A 19,784-nucleotide genomic window follows, 5' to 3' on the forward strand; every position below is an offset into this window, starting at 1 on the left:
CAGACCACTCTCTGCAAAACCGTGCATTAAGGATTTAAATCTTTTTTTAAAAAAACATGTCTTTCAAAACGATTACTTTCCAAACAAGGCTTGGGTATGAAAAAAGTACCCAAGAGACTTGATTGAAGGTTGCCTTTTAACTTTTACTGCAATACACCAAGGAAAGTGTAGTAGAAATGTAAATCTTATTAAGGATCATGCCCAACTGAAAACATTGTTCAGGGCTTCATCTCCCTGATAATCAGTAATTCTGATGAATACCCGAGTTTTATTGTTTGTTACATCACTTAATCATAAAAGACTACTGTAGGATTTCTTTCTCTTGTCCTGATTAAGTCTGTCTTAATTTGTCAGAAAACATTGTTTTTCTAAATGCAATGACTCGGCTTTTGAAAACGTTGAGGGTAGAGATCTGCCAGACTGATCTCCACAGATGGGTTTCCTTTTGCTTTGAGATCAGCTGCATTTCCCATGCTACCTGCTGCGGGCAACAGGCTTTTCTCCTTCTTTTGCAGTCCTCATTTTATATGTGGTCCATTTTCGCACTTTGGGGCTTAGGTATTATTGCAATGTATCTGGTGTTGTGTGTTAGAAAACAAGAGTTAAAAAAAAAAAAATATGTATTTCTATCCCTTAGGCTGCTGCAGAGGCTTTTTATCATGTTCTGAGATGAGACAGGCTGAGGAAAAGGTTGTGTAATCCCTTTGATAGATATGTCTGACAGGCTGTCTTCTTTCTTTTACCCTGTAAGAAAAATGTAGGAGCCGGACTTAAAGGTTCCCTGTTTGTATAGAAAGAGAAGCTTGGAAAAGGACAGTATCCTGTAGTTGTCAAGCGTGGACAGTGAAAGGACAAGTACACAAACCAAGATGTCTGTGAGGAGCTTTTCCTGCATAGAATTTAATTTTCAGCTTCCTAATTTTTGACAAGTGTAGTGCTATGGGGAGACGAATGATTGCTTGCAATTAGATGAGCAGCTGGTAACGACAATTCCACAAGTTTATTCCTGGCTTTGTTTCATAGACTCTAGATGAGCTGTTCAAACTTTCAGGCTTTCCACAGAACAGCAATTAACAGACCAGTTCTCATGATGCCCCTATGAGATAACTCATTTATTACTTGTCATTGTTTTCCCTGACTGCAGGAAGAAAGGCTGAGGTCAAGATGTATGAGCTTATGGTATCATAGATGTGTAGAAAGTAGTGCAGGACTGAGTGAGAAAGAAACCCTGAAAAATTAGAGACTATTTTTTGTCCTTCCTCCCCACCACTGCTTTTATACCCCACAGATTCATGTAAGCCATTTTCAAATCATCCACGTCTTTCCCTGGGCCCCTCTGAATGTGAGCTCTGTTTTTTTTTTTTTTCCTGTCTGCATTGTCTGCACACATCTCTCTCTGCTCCTGCAGCTACCTTCTTTTTGGTCTACTTGATATGCACACCTCTATTCAAGCTTGAGTTCTTACACAGAGCTCAGCTTTGGGCAGCTGGATGAAGTTCTTGAAGTTCTTTGAGAGCAATTTGTAGTTCAGGAGGAGGAGAGAGGAATGGAGAATAACAGCTAGGTTCCAAAATGGACATTCTGCTGCATGTATGAACTTTTAGGGGGTGGCCTTTAGGTAATAAGAGAAGGAAATATTTTTACGTTATAACAAGAAACAGAAGTTGATCATATTTTCTGAAGGCAGATTTTTGCAAGAGCATTGCCTTAGCTTAAGATACTGGCAAATCATGACGTAAAGCTAATTTGGAAGGATTGCTTTTAGATCTTTCTCTTGGTGCCTATACGATATACAACTGTGCCTGTAGAACATACAAATCTGTTGATTCAGCATGTCTTCTTTGCCTGTCATTGAAAAGGTGTGTGTGGGAGGGTTGGATGCATATACATAACTATTGTCATTTCTGCAGGGAAGAGTATTGGAGGTTCAATAGCTGGCATTGTTATTTCTGAGTCAATACCAAGTTCTGCCTTTTTGCGGTCACTGTTTTTCCAATAACCTTGTCTAGCTGAGCTGAGAATAAAGACGTTATTTTTGTCCGTACACAAGTGTTTCTGCACCCAGTTCGCCTAAGTTCTCATAGCAGTTGAATTGCACAGAGCATTCAGTTCTTGTTTAATACTCATATTAAGCACTGTGATGTTGTTAGAAAAGTCTACTGCAAAAAAAGATATTCTTTGCTGGTGAATGATGTGATCCTGGCAGATACTTTTTACAATGGCTTGTTTAAGTGTTTTGAGAAACATCTATGACAGTTTCTAGCTCCTGTTAATTCTTCAGCCTTTAGATCTCAAAGGATATTTCATTTATCAATGAGGTCAATGATACTTTGCATTCTAATGAACAGTGTTTTGCCAGTATAAGATGGGGAAGGAGAGGCACAGAGTTCAACTGAGGTTCCCTAGGTCATCCACCAGGTCAGTGCCAGAGCTGGAAAGAGCCTCTCCGGAGTCATAACATCACTAAAAGTGCTATTTAATACAGTGATTAGTAATTGGATTATGTAGAAACTACCATTTAGCATGTACCATCTCTTTTCGCTTCTGAGCGTTTCTCGTGAGTGCAGTTATAAGCAGCAAAACAGACACTATCTAAATTCAGAGAACAAAATGATTTCTCTATTGCAAAAGAATTATGAATTCCATTGTTTCATAAATTAGTTGGTTGATTATTAATGTGAGCTAACTCATTTCTTCTACAGTATTGCAGTGCAAAAAATGCTGATAACTGGATGAAATGATCTGTTATCTGAATTTCTATTTCAGATGCTGCTCATCTGATGTGGTTTGAAAGGCTCTATGTGTGGCTTCAGTGCTTTGAGAAATACATTTTGTATCCAGCTATAATACTGAATGCCCTCACCATTGATGCTTTCTCAATTAGTAAATACAAGAAGCTTGGTACACAGTAAGTAGATAATAACTCAAAGCACGTGATTAGTAGAATATTTGGTTTTAGACTGAAGACTGAGAAATGAAATTTGTATCTTAAGTCTGCTTGTCACAGTTTGCTTTTGTGCATTATTAGTTCAGAATACAATAATCATTGGCTCTGCTGAAAGAAAAAAGCAAAACTACCTTAGCACATGCGAAGACATGACTCTAGTGAGAGAGAGAGAGAAATTAAAAGATTAAAGAGCTATACATAGATATATATGGAATGTCTAAATGTCAATTAAAAGCAAGACACACTATACCAGGCTGCAGGTGTTTGATGGGCATAAACGCAGTGGGGTAACTAGAATTAATCATATGAAAATGAGAAATCTAGGCTGGATATCAGGCAACATTTCCTAACGGAGGATTTTTGAGACTATGGTGTAGTCTCCCACAGGAGTTATTGGGAAACTTCACCACACAAGTCTTTTAAGGCAAGACTGAATAAAATATTCAACAGTGTAGAATGGTGGGTAGTCCTGCATTAAGAGTGGTTTGAGAAAGGTAGGAATATAAGTTTTTTCCAAAGTCTGATGTCTCTGGTATTAAGCAGAACTGGTGATGCTGATCCATGAAAACACAGTATGATCCTTGCAGACAGCCTTTTATGGTAAATATTTTGGTCAGTGACTTGCCTACTGCAGATATTCAGCAGGCTTAGTGACTGCAGTATCCCCAGTGAGCAGAGTTTCTGCAGTCTCTTTATCAGAATGACAGTGATGCAGATGATAAAAACAAAGAACCAGCCTGTGTTCCAGTAGCAGGAAAAACTGCTGGAGGAGGGGGAGTTCCTCAGTATTAATAATAACTTAGATTCTTAACTTTAAATATTAGATAAAAGAACTTTGATGTAAAAATTGCATGTTGTTTTAATTATTGTTCTCTCTTGAAGAGCAACACAGCTTTAGGGACTGCACAACTATAAGGAAAAGGTGGTCCCTGCTTTTAGGGGCTGAAACTAGGACTAGGGTGTTAGTCAAATTTTCTGCATATTCCTCCCAGACAAATACTTTTCCAGACACTCTCACCAGAGATAGCCTGTGTAGTTCCCCATTGACCTTTTTCCCCCAGGCATTTGGGAGATGCTAAGGCCAAGGTGCTTCAGGAGTTTAGGTGTATTGTCCACGGTGAAACTGAGTTCATGTTCATCCCTCTATTTGGTTCTGCAAGGCTGGGAGAACTCAAAAGCAATCAAAATGTCATGTGTCACTAGTTAGCAGACGTGACTGAATACATGCACAGAGCAAATATGTAGGGTTAGGAAGGTGCTATTTTTACATAGTCATTCCTCCAAGCTGGATTGCACTTTTAAAGTATCGCCTCCCTTAAGTGTTCAGAAGTAGTGAGTCAGTCCCCCAGAAATCTTGAGATTAAAGAAAGTAATTACATTTGTCTGTCTCTGATTGTTTGGCCTGTAGGGGAATACCACGACAGTCCTTTCTTTCCCCATCCCCCTTGTGTCTGTGTGATGACCTTGGATTTAAAGCCTGTGTTTTCTCCTTTTTCTTGTAACTGAGGTCTGTCCACAACACTCCCAGTATCCCTTCTTCTCTGGCACTCCTCTTTAATACACTTCCCCGACAGCTACCATGTAAATGCCACACACAAAACGTTCGTCCTCAGATCGTATCTCTTCGACTCTGTAAGCCCATGAGGGATCCTGGATTCTTCTTGTTCCGTCCATATACAGTGTTACTGAGGGTTGTACTTTCTCTGCTTTAATACATAAATACCCGTTTTCTGTTGTTGGAACATTCCTTAGTTATTTACCACCCAAAGATCAGATGGCATCGTACCTTAGAGAAGGGAAGGCGGCACTCTCCCGCTCTGTGTCTGAAAGTGTCTGAGGTGGAACGTTTTGCATGATTTGATTTTGGAGTTTTTCTCAATTTGAATGTATTTTTTAAAGAAGCTTCATCTTGCTTTGTGATTTAAAGGACTGAAGCGGTTTGCTTCTTGAGGAGGCAGAACAGCTCCTTCACAGTCAGGAGTTTGCTTGAGCTTTCCAGAACCTGATGTGCTGGTTATTAATGGGACCCATGCTGACAAGCTGAAAAGCCTGCCCGTGTTACCTGCCACAGAGTCTTCAGAAATAAGCCCCCCTTCTCTCTCTCTCTCTTGCTTTCTCTCTGCTGGGAGTTAAGGCCCCGGGAAAAGCATCTTGTATGGCAATGTCTTTAAAGAACGGGGATAATGAGCAAATTATTTTCTGTTACTCCTGAGAGCATTATTTTATAAAATGTCATTTTTTGGTGAAATTTTCCACATGTTAACAGATCCAGTGAGGAAAAAGTCTTCCTTTTGCTCTGTGATCTGTAAGTTTTCCAAGTGAAAATTCCTCCATGTTGCAAGAATTTTCTTCTTTCTGAAGGATGAGAGATCCAACTGGTTCATACAGGAGACACTGGGATGGCTTCTTGTGGCCTCAAAATCTATTTAGCTTAGTCGCTAGGTTTTCCATTCAGAAATCTGGGGCAAATTGAAAAGAACAGCTTTGACAAGGTGAGAAATAAGGTCAGCTTGGCATTTCATTCCAACAGTGATGTCCTGGTGATCCTTTAGAATGACCTGCGCTCAAATAAAGTTGCATCTGCATTACGGAAGATACACAACAATGAATAAATGCCACATAAAATCAACCTGGAAATGTACAGACTTATGAGCCTTTCTAGAATGATGAAAACCCCTTTAGAGCTTTCTGGCCTGTCGAATGTCAGTCATGGCAGCAGGTATTCTCTTGGTTCGCAGCAGGATGGAGGAGAACCTTCCATGCATTTTGCAAATACCTGGCCTACTTTGAGTCGCTCATTATGCATTGAAATCCCCATCTATTTTCACAAGCATCAAAAAAACAATGCATCTCCCAAAAAGTGAATGTGCTTAAGTTATGTAAGAGAAGTCACCTGGCTCTCAATTAACAGGGAGTTACTTGTACATGTCTATTAGGTTTGGGTTGTCTTTTCAGGAATAGATCCAGTATGGTTCTTGGGCATCAACGTGCAAAACTGCAATCCAAATATACTTGTTCAACTGCCAGAAAACCCTGAGGACACCTAATATCACTAAATACTCCTGAATCTGACTTGATGGTTCATTAGGAGGCTTGAGATATACTTCTGAACATGCCCAGAGCTTTCTGAATAAATCACTTGTCTCTTATCTTATCCTGACTAGAACCCAGAAACCCAAAGGTTTTGAGCTGAGAGCTGTTTTTGCAGCATCCTCAGTATGTGATCAGGATTGAGTTCACAAAATACTACTCTGATTTCCTTCCTTTTAAAAACCTTGATGGAGAAGGTAGTGTTGCCCATTTCATTTAACAAAAGTCCAACTGTTAAGCACTTACCAGGAAAGTAGAGGCTATGGCAGGTTTGCTCTTGATTCCTCCTGCTTTGGTGCTAAGGAGATTCTTAGGAGTGGGGAATCATGTGTTGTAATTCCTGCTCCTGACCCTGTTCCTGTGCTTTTTAGTGGTTGTTGGATAAAATACAGAACCATGCAAGTGTTCATGGTCTGGAGTCCAGTACTGTGTCGCATCTCAGGGGAGTGCCCGTCTACCCAGGGGATCTAAAAATTAATGTGTGAGACCTTTCTAGGATCTAACCCCCAGAATAGGCTGGATTATCAAGAGATCAAAATTGCTGTCGAAGCAAGACCATCTTTCTAATTCTGTAAAGTATCTTAAAATCAAAACTTAAAAATGTGAACAACCTCAAGTCTGTAATTTCAGATAGATATCCAGAGACTGGAGTGGTTTTTTAAATTCAAGGGGTGCCAACACGTTACCTCCATCTTTCCTTCTCATATAATTGTATTTTCTTTTCTTACACAGAAAACTGTGTAGTTTTCTGGAGAGTTAAAAGAGGAACATTATCTTCTTGGAGATACAGCAGCAAGCACTTTAATTTTTAAAGATTTGACTTCTTGATTTTTCTTGGTCACTTACTACTTACAGTTCTCAGCTTAAGTTCACTATCTGGAATATAATAAGGGAGAGTAAAATGCAGACTGCATGCATTTTACAACCCATAGATGCAACACAGCAACACACAATTTCTTTTCATCTGATGAAGTAATTACTATATAGAGTAGACGACCTTCCGATTAAGAACAATGGTAAGAATTTCAAGCACTTCACTTCTATGGGTGTTTCCATCCAGAATTTTGGCATTGTGTGTAATGAAGTTAGAAGAATAATTATAAACTGCGTCATCAAGTGAAATTTCTAGTAATAAAAAAACTGGAGTGGGTTCAAGATGTTTTTTTCAAATTACAGTAATGTATTAATGGAAGTGCCAAGATATTTCTGAAACTGAAATTTTATTTTAGGACCTATATAAAAATATCCTTTCTAGATTCTTGGGGTTTAATAGTTAATACTACTGTTTTTAGTACAGAATTCCTTCTTTATTACAGATTACAAGTGTGTGATAATGATAAGGGAAAACTATGAAGTTGCACATGGGTAAAATAAATGTGATTATCAAAAGAACATAGGATTAATATCAGAAATCAGTAAGATGTGTAGATTTAGATATACATAGCAATCTAAAATACATCTGGTACAGTTATTTGTATTTAAGAGCTTCATAATTGAATGCTTTATGACTTGATTAGGTTTTTCTTTCTGCCTTTCTTACAGCTGTGATATTATCCTGATAACAGTTGCTGGGATGAAACTCCTCCGCTCCTCCTTCTGTAATCCTATTAATCAATTTGTTACTTTGAGCTTTACTGTAATCTTCTTCCGATTTGACTATAGAGACATTTCAGAAAATTTCTTGCTGGATTTCTTCATGATGTCCATCGTGTTTCATAAGGCAAGTTTTATAGCTCCTGTCATTTCTTTGGAAAATATATTTCATAGCTTTATTTATCTTCTCAGTGTCACTGTGCTGATCAATATGTGGTAGGATTTTTTAGAAGTCATGAATGCATATATAGACACAGATTATTGGTACTATAGAGGAAAAAAATCTGTAAGATGAAAACAAGGTTCCAGTTAAATGTCCTCTCTGGTTTTATGCAATGTATTTCATTTACATTTTTGTTCACATGTTGTTATAGAAAGTTCAGAATTGTTGTTTTCAAGAGGAGAATCCTCAATGAGTTGGAAAGAGCCTCTTGGGTCATTAGTGCAGGGCTACGCTCCAGATCAATCACCTGGTGTTTTTATCTAGGTTTCCTTTGAATGTGTCTAGTGTTTGACTCAACAACTTACTTTGGGGAGTTATTTCATTATCTAATCATCCTCGTGATAATAAATGTTTTCCTAATGTCAGCCTTGACATTTTTCTTTTCCTATTTTCAGTCTGTTATCGTTGTGATGCTGCCCTTAACCATAACCTCAGAGCTCCTTCCTCTCTTTTACATTGTTAACTCTTGGAGTGTGCTCTAGTTGAATTTACTTTAAAAAAAACCTTTCTGCATCAGTCAGATCAGATCCTGTCTTGATTTGCTATCTATGCTGTTTCACTGAAAGAAGCAGGTTTAACTGATACCTTGATAAAACATGAGAAAGTATTGAAGACTTGCCTAAAGCTTTTACCAATTGTTTTGTATTTTGTTTTCTTTTTAAACTTGTTGGTCCCCGATTGCCATAACATATGATACAGTTTGTCCAGGAGTAGCTCTGGTGAGGTGTTTTGTTGTTGGTTTTTTGTCAGGCTTGCTTGTTTGGTTTCTTTTTCTAAAATATTCCTACTATATGCGTGAGTATGACCCAGCTAGCACCACTTAATTTCTGAGAGAAGAAAAACATGGTTCCATAATGACTGCTGCATGTGCTGTGGAGATATTTAGCCCTTCTACACAAGAAGCATCAGCTCACACTGCTGTCCATGCCCACCTGGAAGTTTCAGGCTTCCTAACAAAAGGCCCAGTTCATTGGTGTTACGCTGGGAGTTCCCAGTCATTCAGGCAGAGAGTGAAGCAGAAATTAAATGCTTTTCCTGGTTTATTTCTGTGCTGCTGTAAGGGAGGAGGAGAAGGGAGGAATAACAAGTCAGTGAGGGAACTTGGGCTCGCTCTTTTCTCTGAGCTCTTAGACCACACTCCAGTAGGAGCTTCACCTGCTTCAGGCCTTCAACCTTCAGACATGTTGTTCTGCTTTCTCTCTGCTGGGGTGAGGAGGCAAGGGTTGGGGAGGGAGGGCAGAAGAAAAGGGATGATACAAAGCCCCGCTTTAAAAAGAACACCCACTCCATGCTCTGTGATCCTAAAATAGGATTAGAGTGATTTTTTTAAGCTTCTTACCTTGGAGTGAAAGATGAGCAGTGAAGGTGATGCAGAGGTTTGTAGCATTGTGGCAGTTTTCAGTATTTGTTGCATTACCATGTTGCGTAGAGTAAGGGGTGAATTTCTATCTCCAGAGAAGATTGTCAGTGATGTGCATCAGTGGACATCCCATGTCTGGATAATGGCTTATTTAGTCCTAAAACTCATTCTCCAAAAACCTCTTTACAGGATCAAAAAATCAGCACCCCAGAATTGAAAGTCTCGCTATTCATTAATTCTTTTGAAAATGTTGACCTTGTGAGCATATCACAAAATACTGGTGTGGATTATTGCATGTTTTTGGAAGAGACAGATGTAAAGGCTTTTCAGTGGGGTTTTTTTGGGAGTTACTTGGGTAGTTTGAGGCTACTGTTTACAGTAGAAAGACTAGTGATAGCAATAAGAATGAGATAACGAAGGATGTGTACCAAATTAAGCAGAGATGTTTGCTAGAATAACTACTACTCTACTAGACTGAAAGCTTGTACTACAGACATGTTTTGAAAATGTAGTTTTAGCATTGATCTGCCATCTTCATATCTGATAATATCTGAAATTTTGCAGGTCATTAGTTCATCAAGTGGACTTGTCCTTGTTCCATTTTAAAACATTGAAATTAAATGGTTGAATTATTTATATTACAAAAGCACATGCACAGTTACATAATGATCATTAAAGCCAATCTGAAAAATAGCATTGCAGATGATAGCAATTAAAGTCCTATTAATTTCAAATCATAAAGGGCATAAGTTTTCTTTACCCTAATTAAGGTCTGAGCTTTAATTAGCTCAATATTGTGGAACTTTAGTAAAGGATATGGTCACTTGAGGATAAAGATTATGTGTGTTTATTCCATACCATAGGCCCTAAGCAAGCTGCATCCAACTCTGTTCCTAAAAGCTTTATGGGTCTTCACAGATTCTGTCTGTATGTAGTTCAGTCACTTTTATGTTTGCAACTATTTTTAAAAAGAAAAACAAAAACTGAAATAGTGTCTATTACCATCACCTTTGGCTGTGCAGAACTTACTATACAGTCATGGCTGATTTCTGCTTACTCATTGAAAATGTCAACTTACCACCCTCTGAATTAGGGAACACTAGAAGTGCTGTGCCTTAGTCATAGTGATGGTAATTTTTAAGCATGGTTACCCCGCAAAAAAGTATTTGCATCTCTCAAAGCACTGTGGTAGTAAGCATTTATTTTCTTCTGCCAGGCACTGGGGAAGAAGGCATCTAAATTCAGCAGACATTCACAACTGCACTAGTGACTCTTGAAGCAGATTATGTTGAATAAAACTTTGCTAATAATGTTGGGTAGAATATTTCTGAATATCTCACTGATTGTGCTTCCCTCGTTTTCCCCATTGTGCTGTTGATTTAATGTAATTTAGTCAAATCAGAAGCTCCAAATGAGCATACTACTCCCTGAACAAGTTGAGGCATGGAAGTCCGAATTGCTGCTCACAGATTTTTATCTCTGTTTGCAAATAGCCAAGCCACCCACAGTGGGGTAACACAGAGAACAAGAGAGTCTATTCAGTTCTGTTCCTGAGGATTTTTTTAATCAGCCTGGATTTTTTGGTCTTTTTAACATCATAGGACTTATTAATGTGACACAGTTAATTCACTTTTAAAAAAATCTTCAGCTGTTTACATTTTGACAAGTTGCAGAATGTGAAAACTTAATGCTAAAAGTTGATTAGGCATATGCAAAGTGTGCTGTTTTGTCTTTCAAATTGCCTTGGGAAGGGAGCAAGATAAACATTTAGGGAAGACTTTTGTATTTATTTTTAAGAATGATTGCAGCTTTCAATTCAAATGGAACAGGACTTCTCCATCTTTCTTATGCTAAGACTTTCCCTGTAGCCAGCCCAGTTTGTGTCCGTGGCTACAACCTGGGATTCTTCTGTCCAAAACTCCTGTTGCCTATATTCTTTAAATCAGAGCTGAATGGCCTTTTAAAAATACGTGGTTGCTTATTCAAAAATTGTGGGTGTAATGCACTGATGTATACTCTACAGGAAGTCAAACCAGATAATCAAGACAGTCTTCCTGGTCTACATGACTCTATGTAAACTTTTTAAATGAGCCAGTTGTTCTCCTTGAACTTTTTAGGAGATAATGTCAGTGCAAAGGTTAATAAGAATCTTCATGTTAGTTGAAAATGGAAAACCACAAATAACTGAGAATACATCCTTCATAGGCGTAGCAAAGATGGAATATATAACAGGACTTAGGAGATTTCTTTCTAGACTTCTAACAGTAGGAAAAACTCTGAGACTTCTTCTGTAATAGGGTAAAAATATGGGAATATTAACCAGTTTGAATAAACTATTTGGGAATGATGAAAAGATGGGCCTTTCTTCTGCCCTTCTGATGTCTACTGACATAATACTTGACTGAGGAAAAACTCTAATGCACGCAACACACATATGAGAGGGAGAGCATATGGATGGTTAAATACATGTTACAGCTCATCTAGTCCATCTTTCTTCAGTGTGATTAAAAAAAATTAAATAAAAAAGGAATGTGCCCAGCACTGCCCTCCTTGGCAGATGTGTGAGCTGCTTTTAAAGGATGTCTGGAGTAACAACTGTTCAAGGCAAGCATGAACAGGTATTGTTAAGTGTGAAGTAGAAACCAATGCAAGTCATTCAAACAGCAAGGATATTGGTTTGGAACTGGCTGAGTGTTAACAAAGATGCTCAGGTCAAGGCTCATCCCCAGCTCTTTTGCTGTGTTCTCTTAATGATGTGGCTTTCCATTTCATCCAGTGCCATGGGCATCCTCTAAATCTTGCTGGTGGAGAGGGGTCATAGTGTCCCCCTGAACTGCTTTTGGAACCTCCAGTGGACCTGATGTTGAGCTGAAGGAGCAAAGACAGCAAAAAAACTTGGTAGTGTGAACGTGGATGCTTCTGGCTGTAGTATGCTCTTGGCTACTACAAAAAACTGGTGGGGTTTTTTTGCCAGTCTGCTCACTACTGGGAGCAACCAGCAGCATGTTGGAGATTCCTGTATGCCAGACTGTGGTAAACTGGCTCTTTTACCAGCAACTCTTTCATCTGTAGAGCACAAATGAGAAATGATACCTGTACTTTCGAATATGTATTTTTGACAAATCTGTGTAGCTTCCTTTAAGCCCTAAAGAAAGAGCTACCCCTAGCTTACTCACCTACTACACAGATCCGGATGGGAATGATAAGACCCAGTGTCATTAACCTTCTAATGTATAGGACTACAACTTCTTATCTCTTTCAGTGTCTTGTATGTTACTAGCAGGCAGTTTAATGGCCTCTTAATTGGTGTGTGTGGATGAACTAATTAGCAATACTAAAATATGAAATCACCTTATATTTTCTTATAGTCAAGTCCTCTGAGGGTTCTGAATTTGTCTTCATGCATAAGGCAAAATAATCAAAGAGCCAGAGCTTGTTAAACTTGCCTTCATTAACACTGAATTCATTTGCCTAAGTACTCTTACCCCTGCTGAGCTCACTTAAGAATACAATTTCCCTGTCTGATATTTTTTCTTCTTTCCCAGAATACATTTTCCATCTAATAAGGAATATCCACATTTTTTTATTTTTTTATAAGAATTTTTCTCTTTCTGTATGCTTCTTTCTGCCCATAGTATCCAATGTCACACATTTATGAAAGATGATCTTTATGTCAAAATAACTCTAGCTAAGACAGCCAGTTTGTAACAACCTGCCAGACCTGTGCAGATCAGGCTTAACTTTCAACATCCACAACACAATCCCTTGGACAGGAAAGAAATTATGCGTGTCATCTTATTTCCCTTCATTTTATGAGAAAGTGCTACCAAGTGCATTGACCTTCTTGGTGCTTTGTTGAAGTCAAGTAATTAACCTATTGGATCTTTTTATTGCCTTTGTGGCAGTAAAACTCTTGGTTAGTTGGCATGGCCCATTGATTTAGGTGCTACTTATAAGTCAGAAGCCTCACTCTTTTTCCTTTCCCCTTCTGATTTTTCATCCTTCTTTAAATCTGATGTTTCACTTCAAAGCTTCTGGCACTAAGTCATTAATTCATATTTTAATCCATTTCTTGCCATTCGTGCATACTGAAATCCAATGTCTTAATCAGCTGCGCCCTCTTGGCTCACAGCTGTTTTCTCAGCTTCTGATATCTGGCATATAAACCCTATTAAGACACTTTCTGCTCAGTAAAATACCCAAGGCTACATCTGATATTTGACAGGATAATCCCAGTGGTATTTTCCATAGACTCCTTAACTCTCTTGAGCACTGTACAGTTCATGTTTCCTTTTAATATTGGAGAAATGGTTTAATTGATTTTTCATTCAGCCTTCTGTCACTGACCTCTTTGTCAGACTTCATTCCTGACACTATTCCAAAATTGTATTTTCTCTCTCTCTTTTTGTGTTTTTCCTTTAGAATGGGACAAATGCACTCAAAGGTGCTGGGAGATGTGCACCCGCTCCCTGGGTCAGTCTGACTCACTACGCACTGAGGACTATATTCATGTACATTCGTGCTGATAGAGGTGTGTTCTGTATCTGTTGATGCAGACACTGAAAGAGAAATCTTGAGTATCTGGTACTTCGATGCACAACTTACTCTGTGCATTTTTTATGTCGACTTTTAGTAAAGGAGATTTCTGGGAAGATACAGTCTTGGCAGGAGCCATGCCTATGAAGGCTTCACAGAAGAGGCTGGATCAGTGCAGCTCCCAGCTGATTTATTTCGCTTGTCTGGCCCTCTGCAAATTAAGCTGATTAGCTCTGATCTTGTCCTTTTTGCACACCTCAGGAGATATGGGAGACGGTTTCTTACAGTACCCTGGGCTCTTGCCGTCAGCTGACAACATAGGAAGAAGCAGCATCTGCCATGAGCAGATCCAGGGCTGTTAGGTTTTATCATCATCTTACTGTCATAATCCTCACCATACTTACTTTTGCCTGATGGTTAACATTTAACTTCAAATGTAAGGCTTCTGAGGCTTGTTACTCAAACTGTTTAAAACATGCCTGTTTTGTACACTGTCGATGTTAAGTGCTGAACACTGTGTTTCAGGAATATATTCCTTTGAGGTTTGATATCAGAGCCTTGGACTGATTATATTTTGATCCTCTTATATATGTTGCATTAGACAATGATCTTGAAATCCCACAATATAAAGGCTTCAAATGTCTGTAAGCAGATGCCAATAAAGACAGCCTGGAAAGTATTTGTTGTAGATTCAAACATAGTGCTGTTCAAATACACCAATAGAATGTCACAATGACTTAAGACATAAACATTAAAAACCTTTAATATTTCCAGTAGATCTTGTTTTGTAGAATTTCATAGGTGAAGTTTGTTTTAAATGGCATTAAATAAAAAACAGTCAGTGATTTGCAAAGCCATGAACTAGAATAAAATTATTCCACCTAAGTTTAATTTCATATCCATAAACACATACATGCTCACAACTTTTCCCTCTTAATGTATCTTAATTTTTATTGACATACAAAAAAAAAAAAAAAAATTACCAGTAGGTATTAGAATTTACTTCCAAGACTTGGAGCTACCAATTGACCAGAATTAGCTTAACTTGAAATACTGAATACCCACCCTAGCATCTGAGAGTCTGAGTTCAAATCTGTCTCAAGTTCTCAGGATCTAAACAGGAATATGAAGGAATACCTGTTCAAAGCAGGAAATAATTGCTTTCTACATTTAACTTTTTTAATCTCTCAATTTTGTGTTGCACATAGAGCATATAGCCATATGTATATGACAGTTATTTTTGTTTAAAACCAATTTGTACATATACTTTTTTAAAACACAGCAAAATTCAAGCTTAGCAAGAAAATGTTAATGTTTATGCATTACTTAGTCCCAGTATTGGCAAGGAGTCTGCCCACACAGAGTCCCAACAGATGCTAAACAGATAAATAGGCTGCCAAAAGCTGAAAGCATTGCGTAGTCTCCATCTTACATTTAGTGTCATTTAAATTCAGGTGTTAATGTCTGCCTAGTTTATTGAAATCTACCAAACTGAGAAAAGGAGATCACATTTTAGTGATGTTTCAGACTCCCAAAATCTTTTTTTATGTATGTTAACTAATTTCCATTAACTGCTAGTTTGTAATGTTATTTAAATTTGGTGAAGAATAACTAGATTTAAAAGAAATTCTGAAAAGGAAAGTCTTTGCCTTTGCTTTGTTATAGATATATAGAATACTAGCTTATGCGCCAGAGGTCTGTAGAGGCTTCAGAATTTATAGATATGAAAGATGGATGCATGTTCTGCACTTTCACTTGACAGTGGTGGGAATGGGCTGGTTTAAATTCACTGAATGTACTGATAATTTAAACTCTTTAGCAAAGACTTAAAACCTGTTTACTGTGCAAAACTGTCACATGAGTAAAGATATCTAGGAATATTAGAACTTTGTCCCCTAAATAATATATCATTTTTCTGCTTAGTGAACTGTAGAAAACATTGAAGATCCAAGAGGGCTTAATAAAAATATTCTTTTGTAAATCATCCTAAACTGGGATGCAGAAGTCTTAATGAAAAATTAATCTTTTATACATGTTTAAGGAAATTCTTATAAAGAGAGGGTTAAAACTCCAGCACAGATTTTTCTTCCCCCCCCCCCCCCCCCCATTTTCATTTCAGATGGGAAGGTTCCCCCTTTGTATATATCACTGTTAAAAAATATACCTCACACCCTCAGGAGCAACAACCGTCATTCAAACAAAACTTTACTGAGGATAAATTGCATATTTCACAGAATCACAGAGGGCTGAGGTGTCCCATCAGGTTCCATGGAAGTGTTTTTGTCTAGTTTGTTTAAATGTACCCTTAATTAATCCTTCACTGCTTAGGGTGTCTTCATTTCTCCATGCTTTCCCACAGGTCTCAGGGGCCTGCGATTCCTGAAGGCTTACCAGTAAAGACCAAGGCAAAGAAGGCGTTGAGTACCTCAGCCTTCTCCACGCCCTTTGTCACCAGGTCCCCTGCCCCATTCAGCAGCAGGTCCATGTTTTTTTCCCCAGTCTGTCTTTTGCTACTGATATACCTGTAGAAGTCCCTCCTGTTGCCTTTTACTTTCCTCACTGGATTCAACTCCAGGGCTTTGGCTTTCCTAACCCTTTCTAATCCTATACTGTTTCTGACAATTTAAAAAAGATGTTGAAGGTTTTCCTCTTTAGCTAGTGTCTTACGATTATTGAAGACTGAAATGCAGTTAGTTGTAGTTGAAATAAGAGAATGACTGTTTCTGAGGATCAGCTTCCTCCTATTTATGAAGGCAATTTTTAGCAGCCTCAGTTTCTTTCTGTGAGAAAAGCAATAGTGCTTTCCGAATCCTTGGAGTTCCTGTATCAGAAATAGGAGAAAGTGTATTGTAAATTGGGTAAAACTGACAAGGAGAAATATTTTTTCAGATGGTTCTAGCAAAATGAAAAAAGAGAAAATGTAGAGCCAAGTCCCTCCTTCCTAAATCTCTATATTATGGTTGCTAGGTGACATCACCTTTAGCAATTATAGTTAGATACGTAAAATGCTAATGGCACGTTCCCATAAGGTGTTTTGCAGAACATGCCCTGGAAGCAGTAATTTAAGAGGTAATAGAAGCACTTGACAGCTCTTAATGAAGGCAGTAGCTTGAAAATCATACATTTCCAGGCCTTTAGGTGCAGTGTCGTAAGACTCTCAAAAACCAAGAGAGGTTCACTAGACCGTTCTTCTTACATTCATGTTCTTGCGAATGGAAATGAGCTCCATTGCTTGTCTTGTAGAAACATTAGCTGAGAGGCAAGTGTTGAAAGAAACAACAGCAGGTTCAAGCAGTGGTGAATGTAGAAGGAGTAAGACTTGTTAGAAGCAACAGGGAACTTGGGCTCCATGGCCTGTTACACAAGAATGTGTAAATATTAAACAATGATTAAAACGGTGTAATGGAACAAGAAGCCAGAAGGGTCTCCTCCTGGATTTGGTTTCCTAGCAAATGCAAAACCTGAATTTTATTTGAGGTTTGAAAACCTTTTGATGAACCCTGAGCTTTGAGCACAGCTGGGGTGATTTATGGCTTTGTGATTTCAGTCTGTAACAGGCAGAACTTTGCTGGGTTGTGCTGCAGTTTTGAATTTTTGAGGTTTCAGATGTGAGTCATTAGCTTTTTCAGCCATTCACTTAAATCTTTTAGCAGATACAATTTTTCTCCCAGCTGTTCATTCGGACATTTCAGATAAATAAAAATTAAGTGAAACAAAGCAACCCCACAACCTGCCAAACAGGGCTGAAATAAATAAAAGTCAGTTCTAGTCTCAGTTCAGTTTTACTTGCCTACTTTATCTAATGTTGTAGTTTTCAAGTCACATGTGTTTTTGAAAGAAAACAAAGTTGGCAAGATATGAATTTCTCAAACTAAGTAGGGGTAACTAGGCTGTGCCTTGAAGAGATCATAACAGCTTGTTTTTATCAGGGCTTTGCTGGTTTTAAATAGTATGTTGTGCAAAGTTAGCATAATCTGTATTTTGCATATTGCTCCTAATTTGAGTCATGCCAAAGCACAGAAAGCATGTGAAGCACTGCTTGCATCTCAACTGGAAGGTTTCAGTTGTAACTGGAGTTAGCAGCTGCTTCTGTGATTGTATGGTAGCACAAAGACCAAAACACATTAATGCTATATTAGTCATTCTTACCTCCCTCCCAATTCATTTGCAATTATTTACGACAATTCATAGAGAAGCTCAATGAAACAACTTGTAAGTGCATTGCCAATGTAGATACAGGTGGCCAAGTATTACTTTGGGGGTGGTAACTTCAGGACAGATGAAATGAGTTAGCCAGTGAAGGTGCATCCTCTCTGACTGTCAATATGCTAGTAAATGAAGCATGCCTAGGACCATGTCTCTCCCAGTGTGTACGCAGGGTGGAGGTATGGAACTGCCACCTGGAAATGGACCATGGAGGGTTTTCATTCAAAGGGATGCCTGGGGATTGCTTGGAAGAGCGCTAGCTGGGCCAGACCAAAACCTTCCCAGGGAACTTTCTAACAATTTAACGACATACACAATACCAGTGCCTGGGAACATTCCCTGGAAGCATTTAATATATAAGTATTGATATAGCCTCAATGTCTTTCAGGATGTTGGCAATGTCTTGTTTTTCATTAACTCAAATAAAGAATTTACTATAGGAAATTGAACATATATTTGCTATATGAGCATGAAATATTGCATATACTCCTATTTACTGTCAGCTTGTGTGTGTGTTGAGTACTAATGTCTATTGATGGCCAAATCTTTCCTGACAGTTTGTCAGGAACCTACTCTGCAATATGAATCTGATGGCCCAATGCAGACGAGACAGAAGATCTGTTTTGGCCTGATGCCAAGCGAGCTGGCAGGAAAAAAAATGTATTCTAGGGAATAAGTACACATCATTCTTGAATCAGAAACTGCTAGTTGCAGCACCAAGCATATTTTACAGGAAGCAAAAGTAAATTTAGTGTGTTTTTCAATTTGTACTGCACAACAATAAAAATTCATATTAATGCAATGTTTTTATGGTAGGGTGGTTTGATCTTGAAAATGCAGCTACAATTCATGGTTAATGCCAAGCGTATGCTTACGTAGTGATGGCTTCTCCCATTGATTCAACAAATGAAAATGTTGTGTTCTCAAGAATAAGTCTGATTTCCATATGCAGAGCCACACGTGTCGTGCAGAGAGCTTCCTCTGTTCGCTATATCCACTTTCTCCTGGAGTCTCTTCTCCTGTAACCGTCTGACTGGCAGTGTGATATATGCAGCAAATATCAGAACCTGTTTTCCCACTTTCTAATTAAAGCAGACATACTTTTGAAGAAAGGTAATCTGGGAGCTACCTCAGTATGGTGGTTAAAAATGTACCTCATTGCAAGTTTGAATTTCAAATGAAGAATATACTTTTGTGCCTTACTAAAGTAAGGCCTTAATGCCCGTGAAAGCTACTAATGCAATACAATTTCTCTCGCATTTATTCCAGGGCACAGTTCTAAAAAGTGTCACCTTCAGATATTAGTATTGAAACTATCTCAGTGCCTAAAAAGTCACCATGTTTTTCTTTTTTCTTTTTTTTTTTTCCAGCTATGGGACCTACTGCAGAAGTTGCAGTTCATCATGACATACATTGCTCCCTGGCAAATTGCCTGGGGATCATCGTTCCATGTTTTTGCTCAGCTCTTTGCAATACCTCATATCCTTTATAAATTTGTTTTTCTTTATTCTTAAATTCCTCTTCATGTATGTAACTTATTTACAGTGTTTGAACAAGGTGCGAAATTCTTAGGTAACTTATTTTAAAATGTGAAAATGCTTGGAACATCTCCTGAGAAATAGTTTTCTCTCTTTCTTGGCTGCACGGGATCTGAAAGTGGGAAACTGAACTCTGACTCAAACCGGTCTGTTTATGCCTGCTCACTTCCCGCCCAGCCTGTTCTGCAGATCACTTACTTCCACAGTCCTCAGCACTGACTTTTGATACATCTAGAAAGAAACATTGTGACTGACATATTAGCTCCAACTTGGGTGGACTTTTATGTGTGC

General features: G+C 38.4%; 1 protein-coding gene across 1 annotated transcript in view; it reads left to right on the plus strand.

Moving 5' to 3' along the window:
• PCNX2 (pecanex 2) overlaps positions 1-19,784 on the plus strand; it is a 162,162-nt gene that overhangs the window by 80,470 nt on the left and 61,908 nt on the right. Inside the window, exons 20-22 of the mRNA XM_050893555.1 lie at positions 2,767-2,908; positions 7,580-7,757; positions 19,326-19,436. Coding sequence (XP_050749512.1) covers positions 2,767-2,908; positions 7,580-7,757; positions 19,326-19,436 — 431 coding nt within the window. The remainder of the gene's footprint in view (positions 1-2,766; positions 2,909-7,579; positions 7,758-19,325; positions 19,437-19,784) is intronic.

This window comes from Gymnogyps californianus, chromosome 3, assembly GCF_018139145.2.
Source record: "Gymnogyps californianus isolate 813 chromosome 3, ASM1813914v2, whole genome shotgun sequence".
Taxonomy (NCBI): domain Eukaryota; kingdom Metazoa; phylum Chordata; class Aves; order Accipitriformes; family Cathartidae; genus Gymnogyps; species Gymnogyps californianus.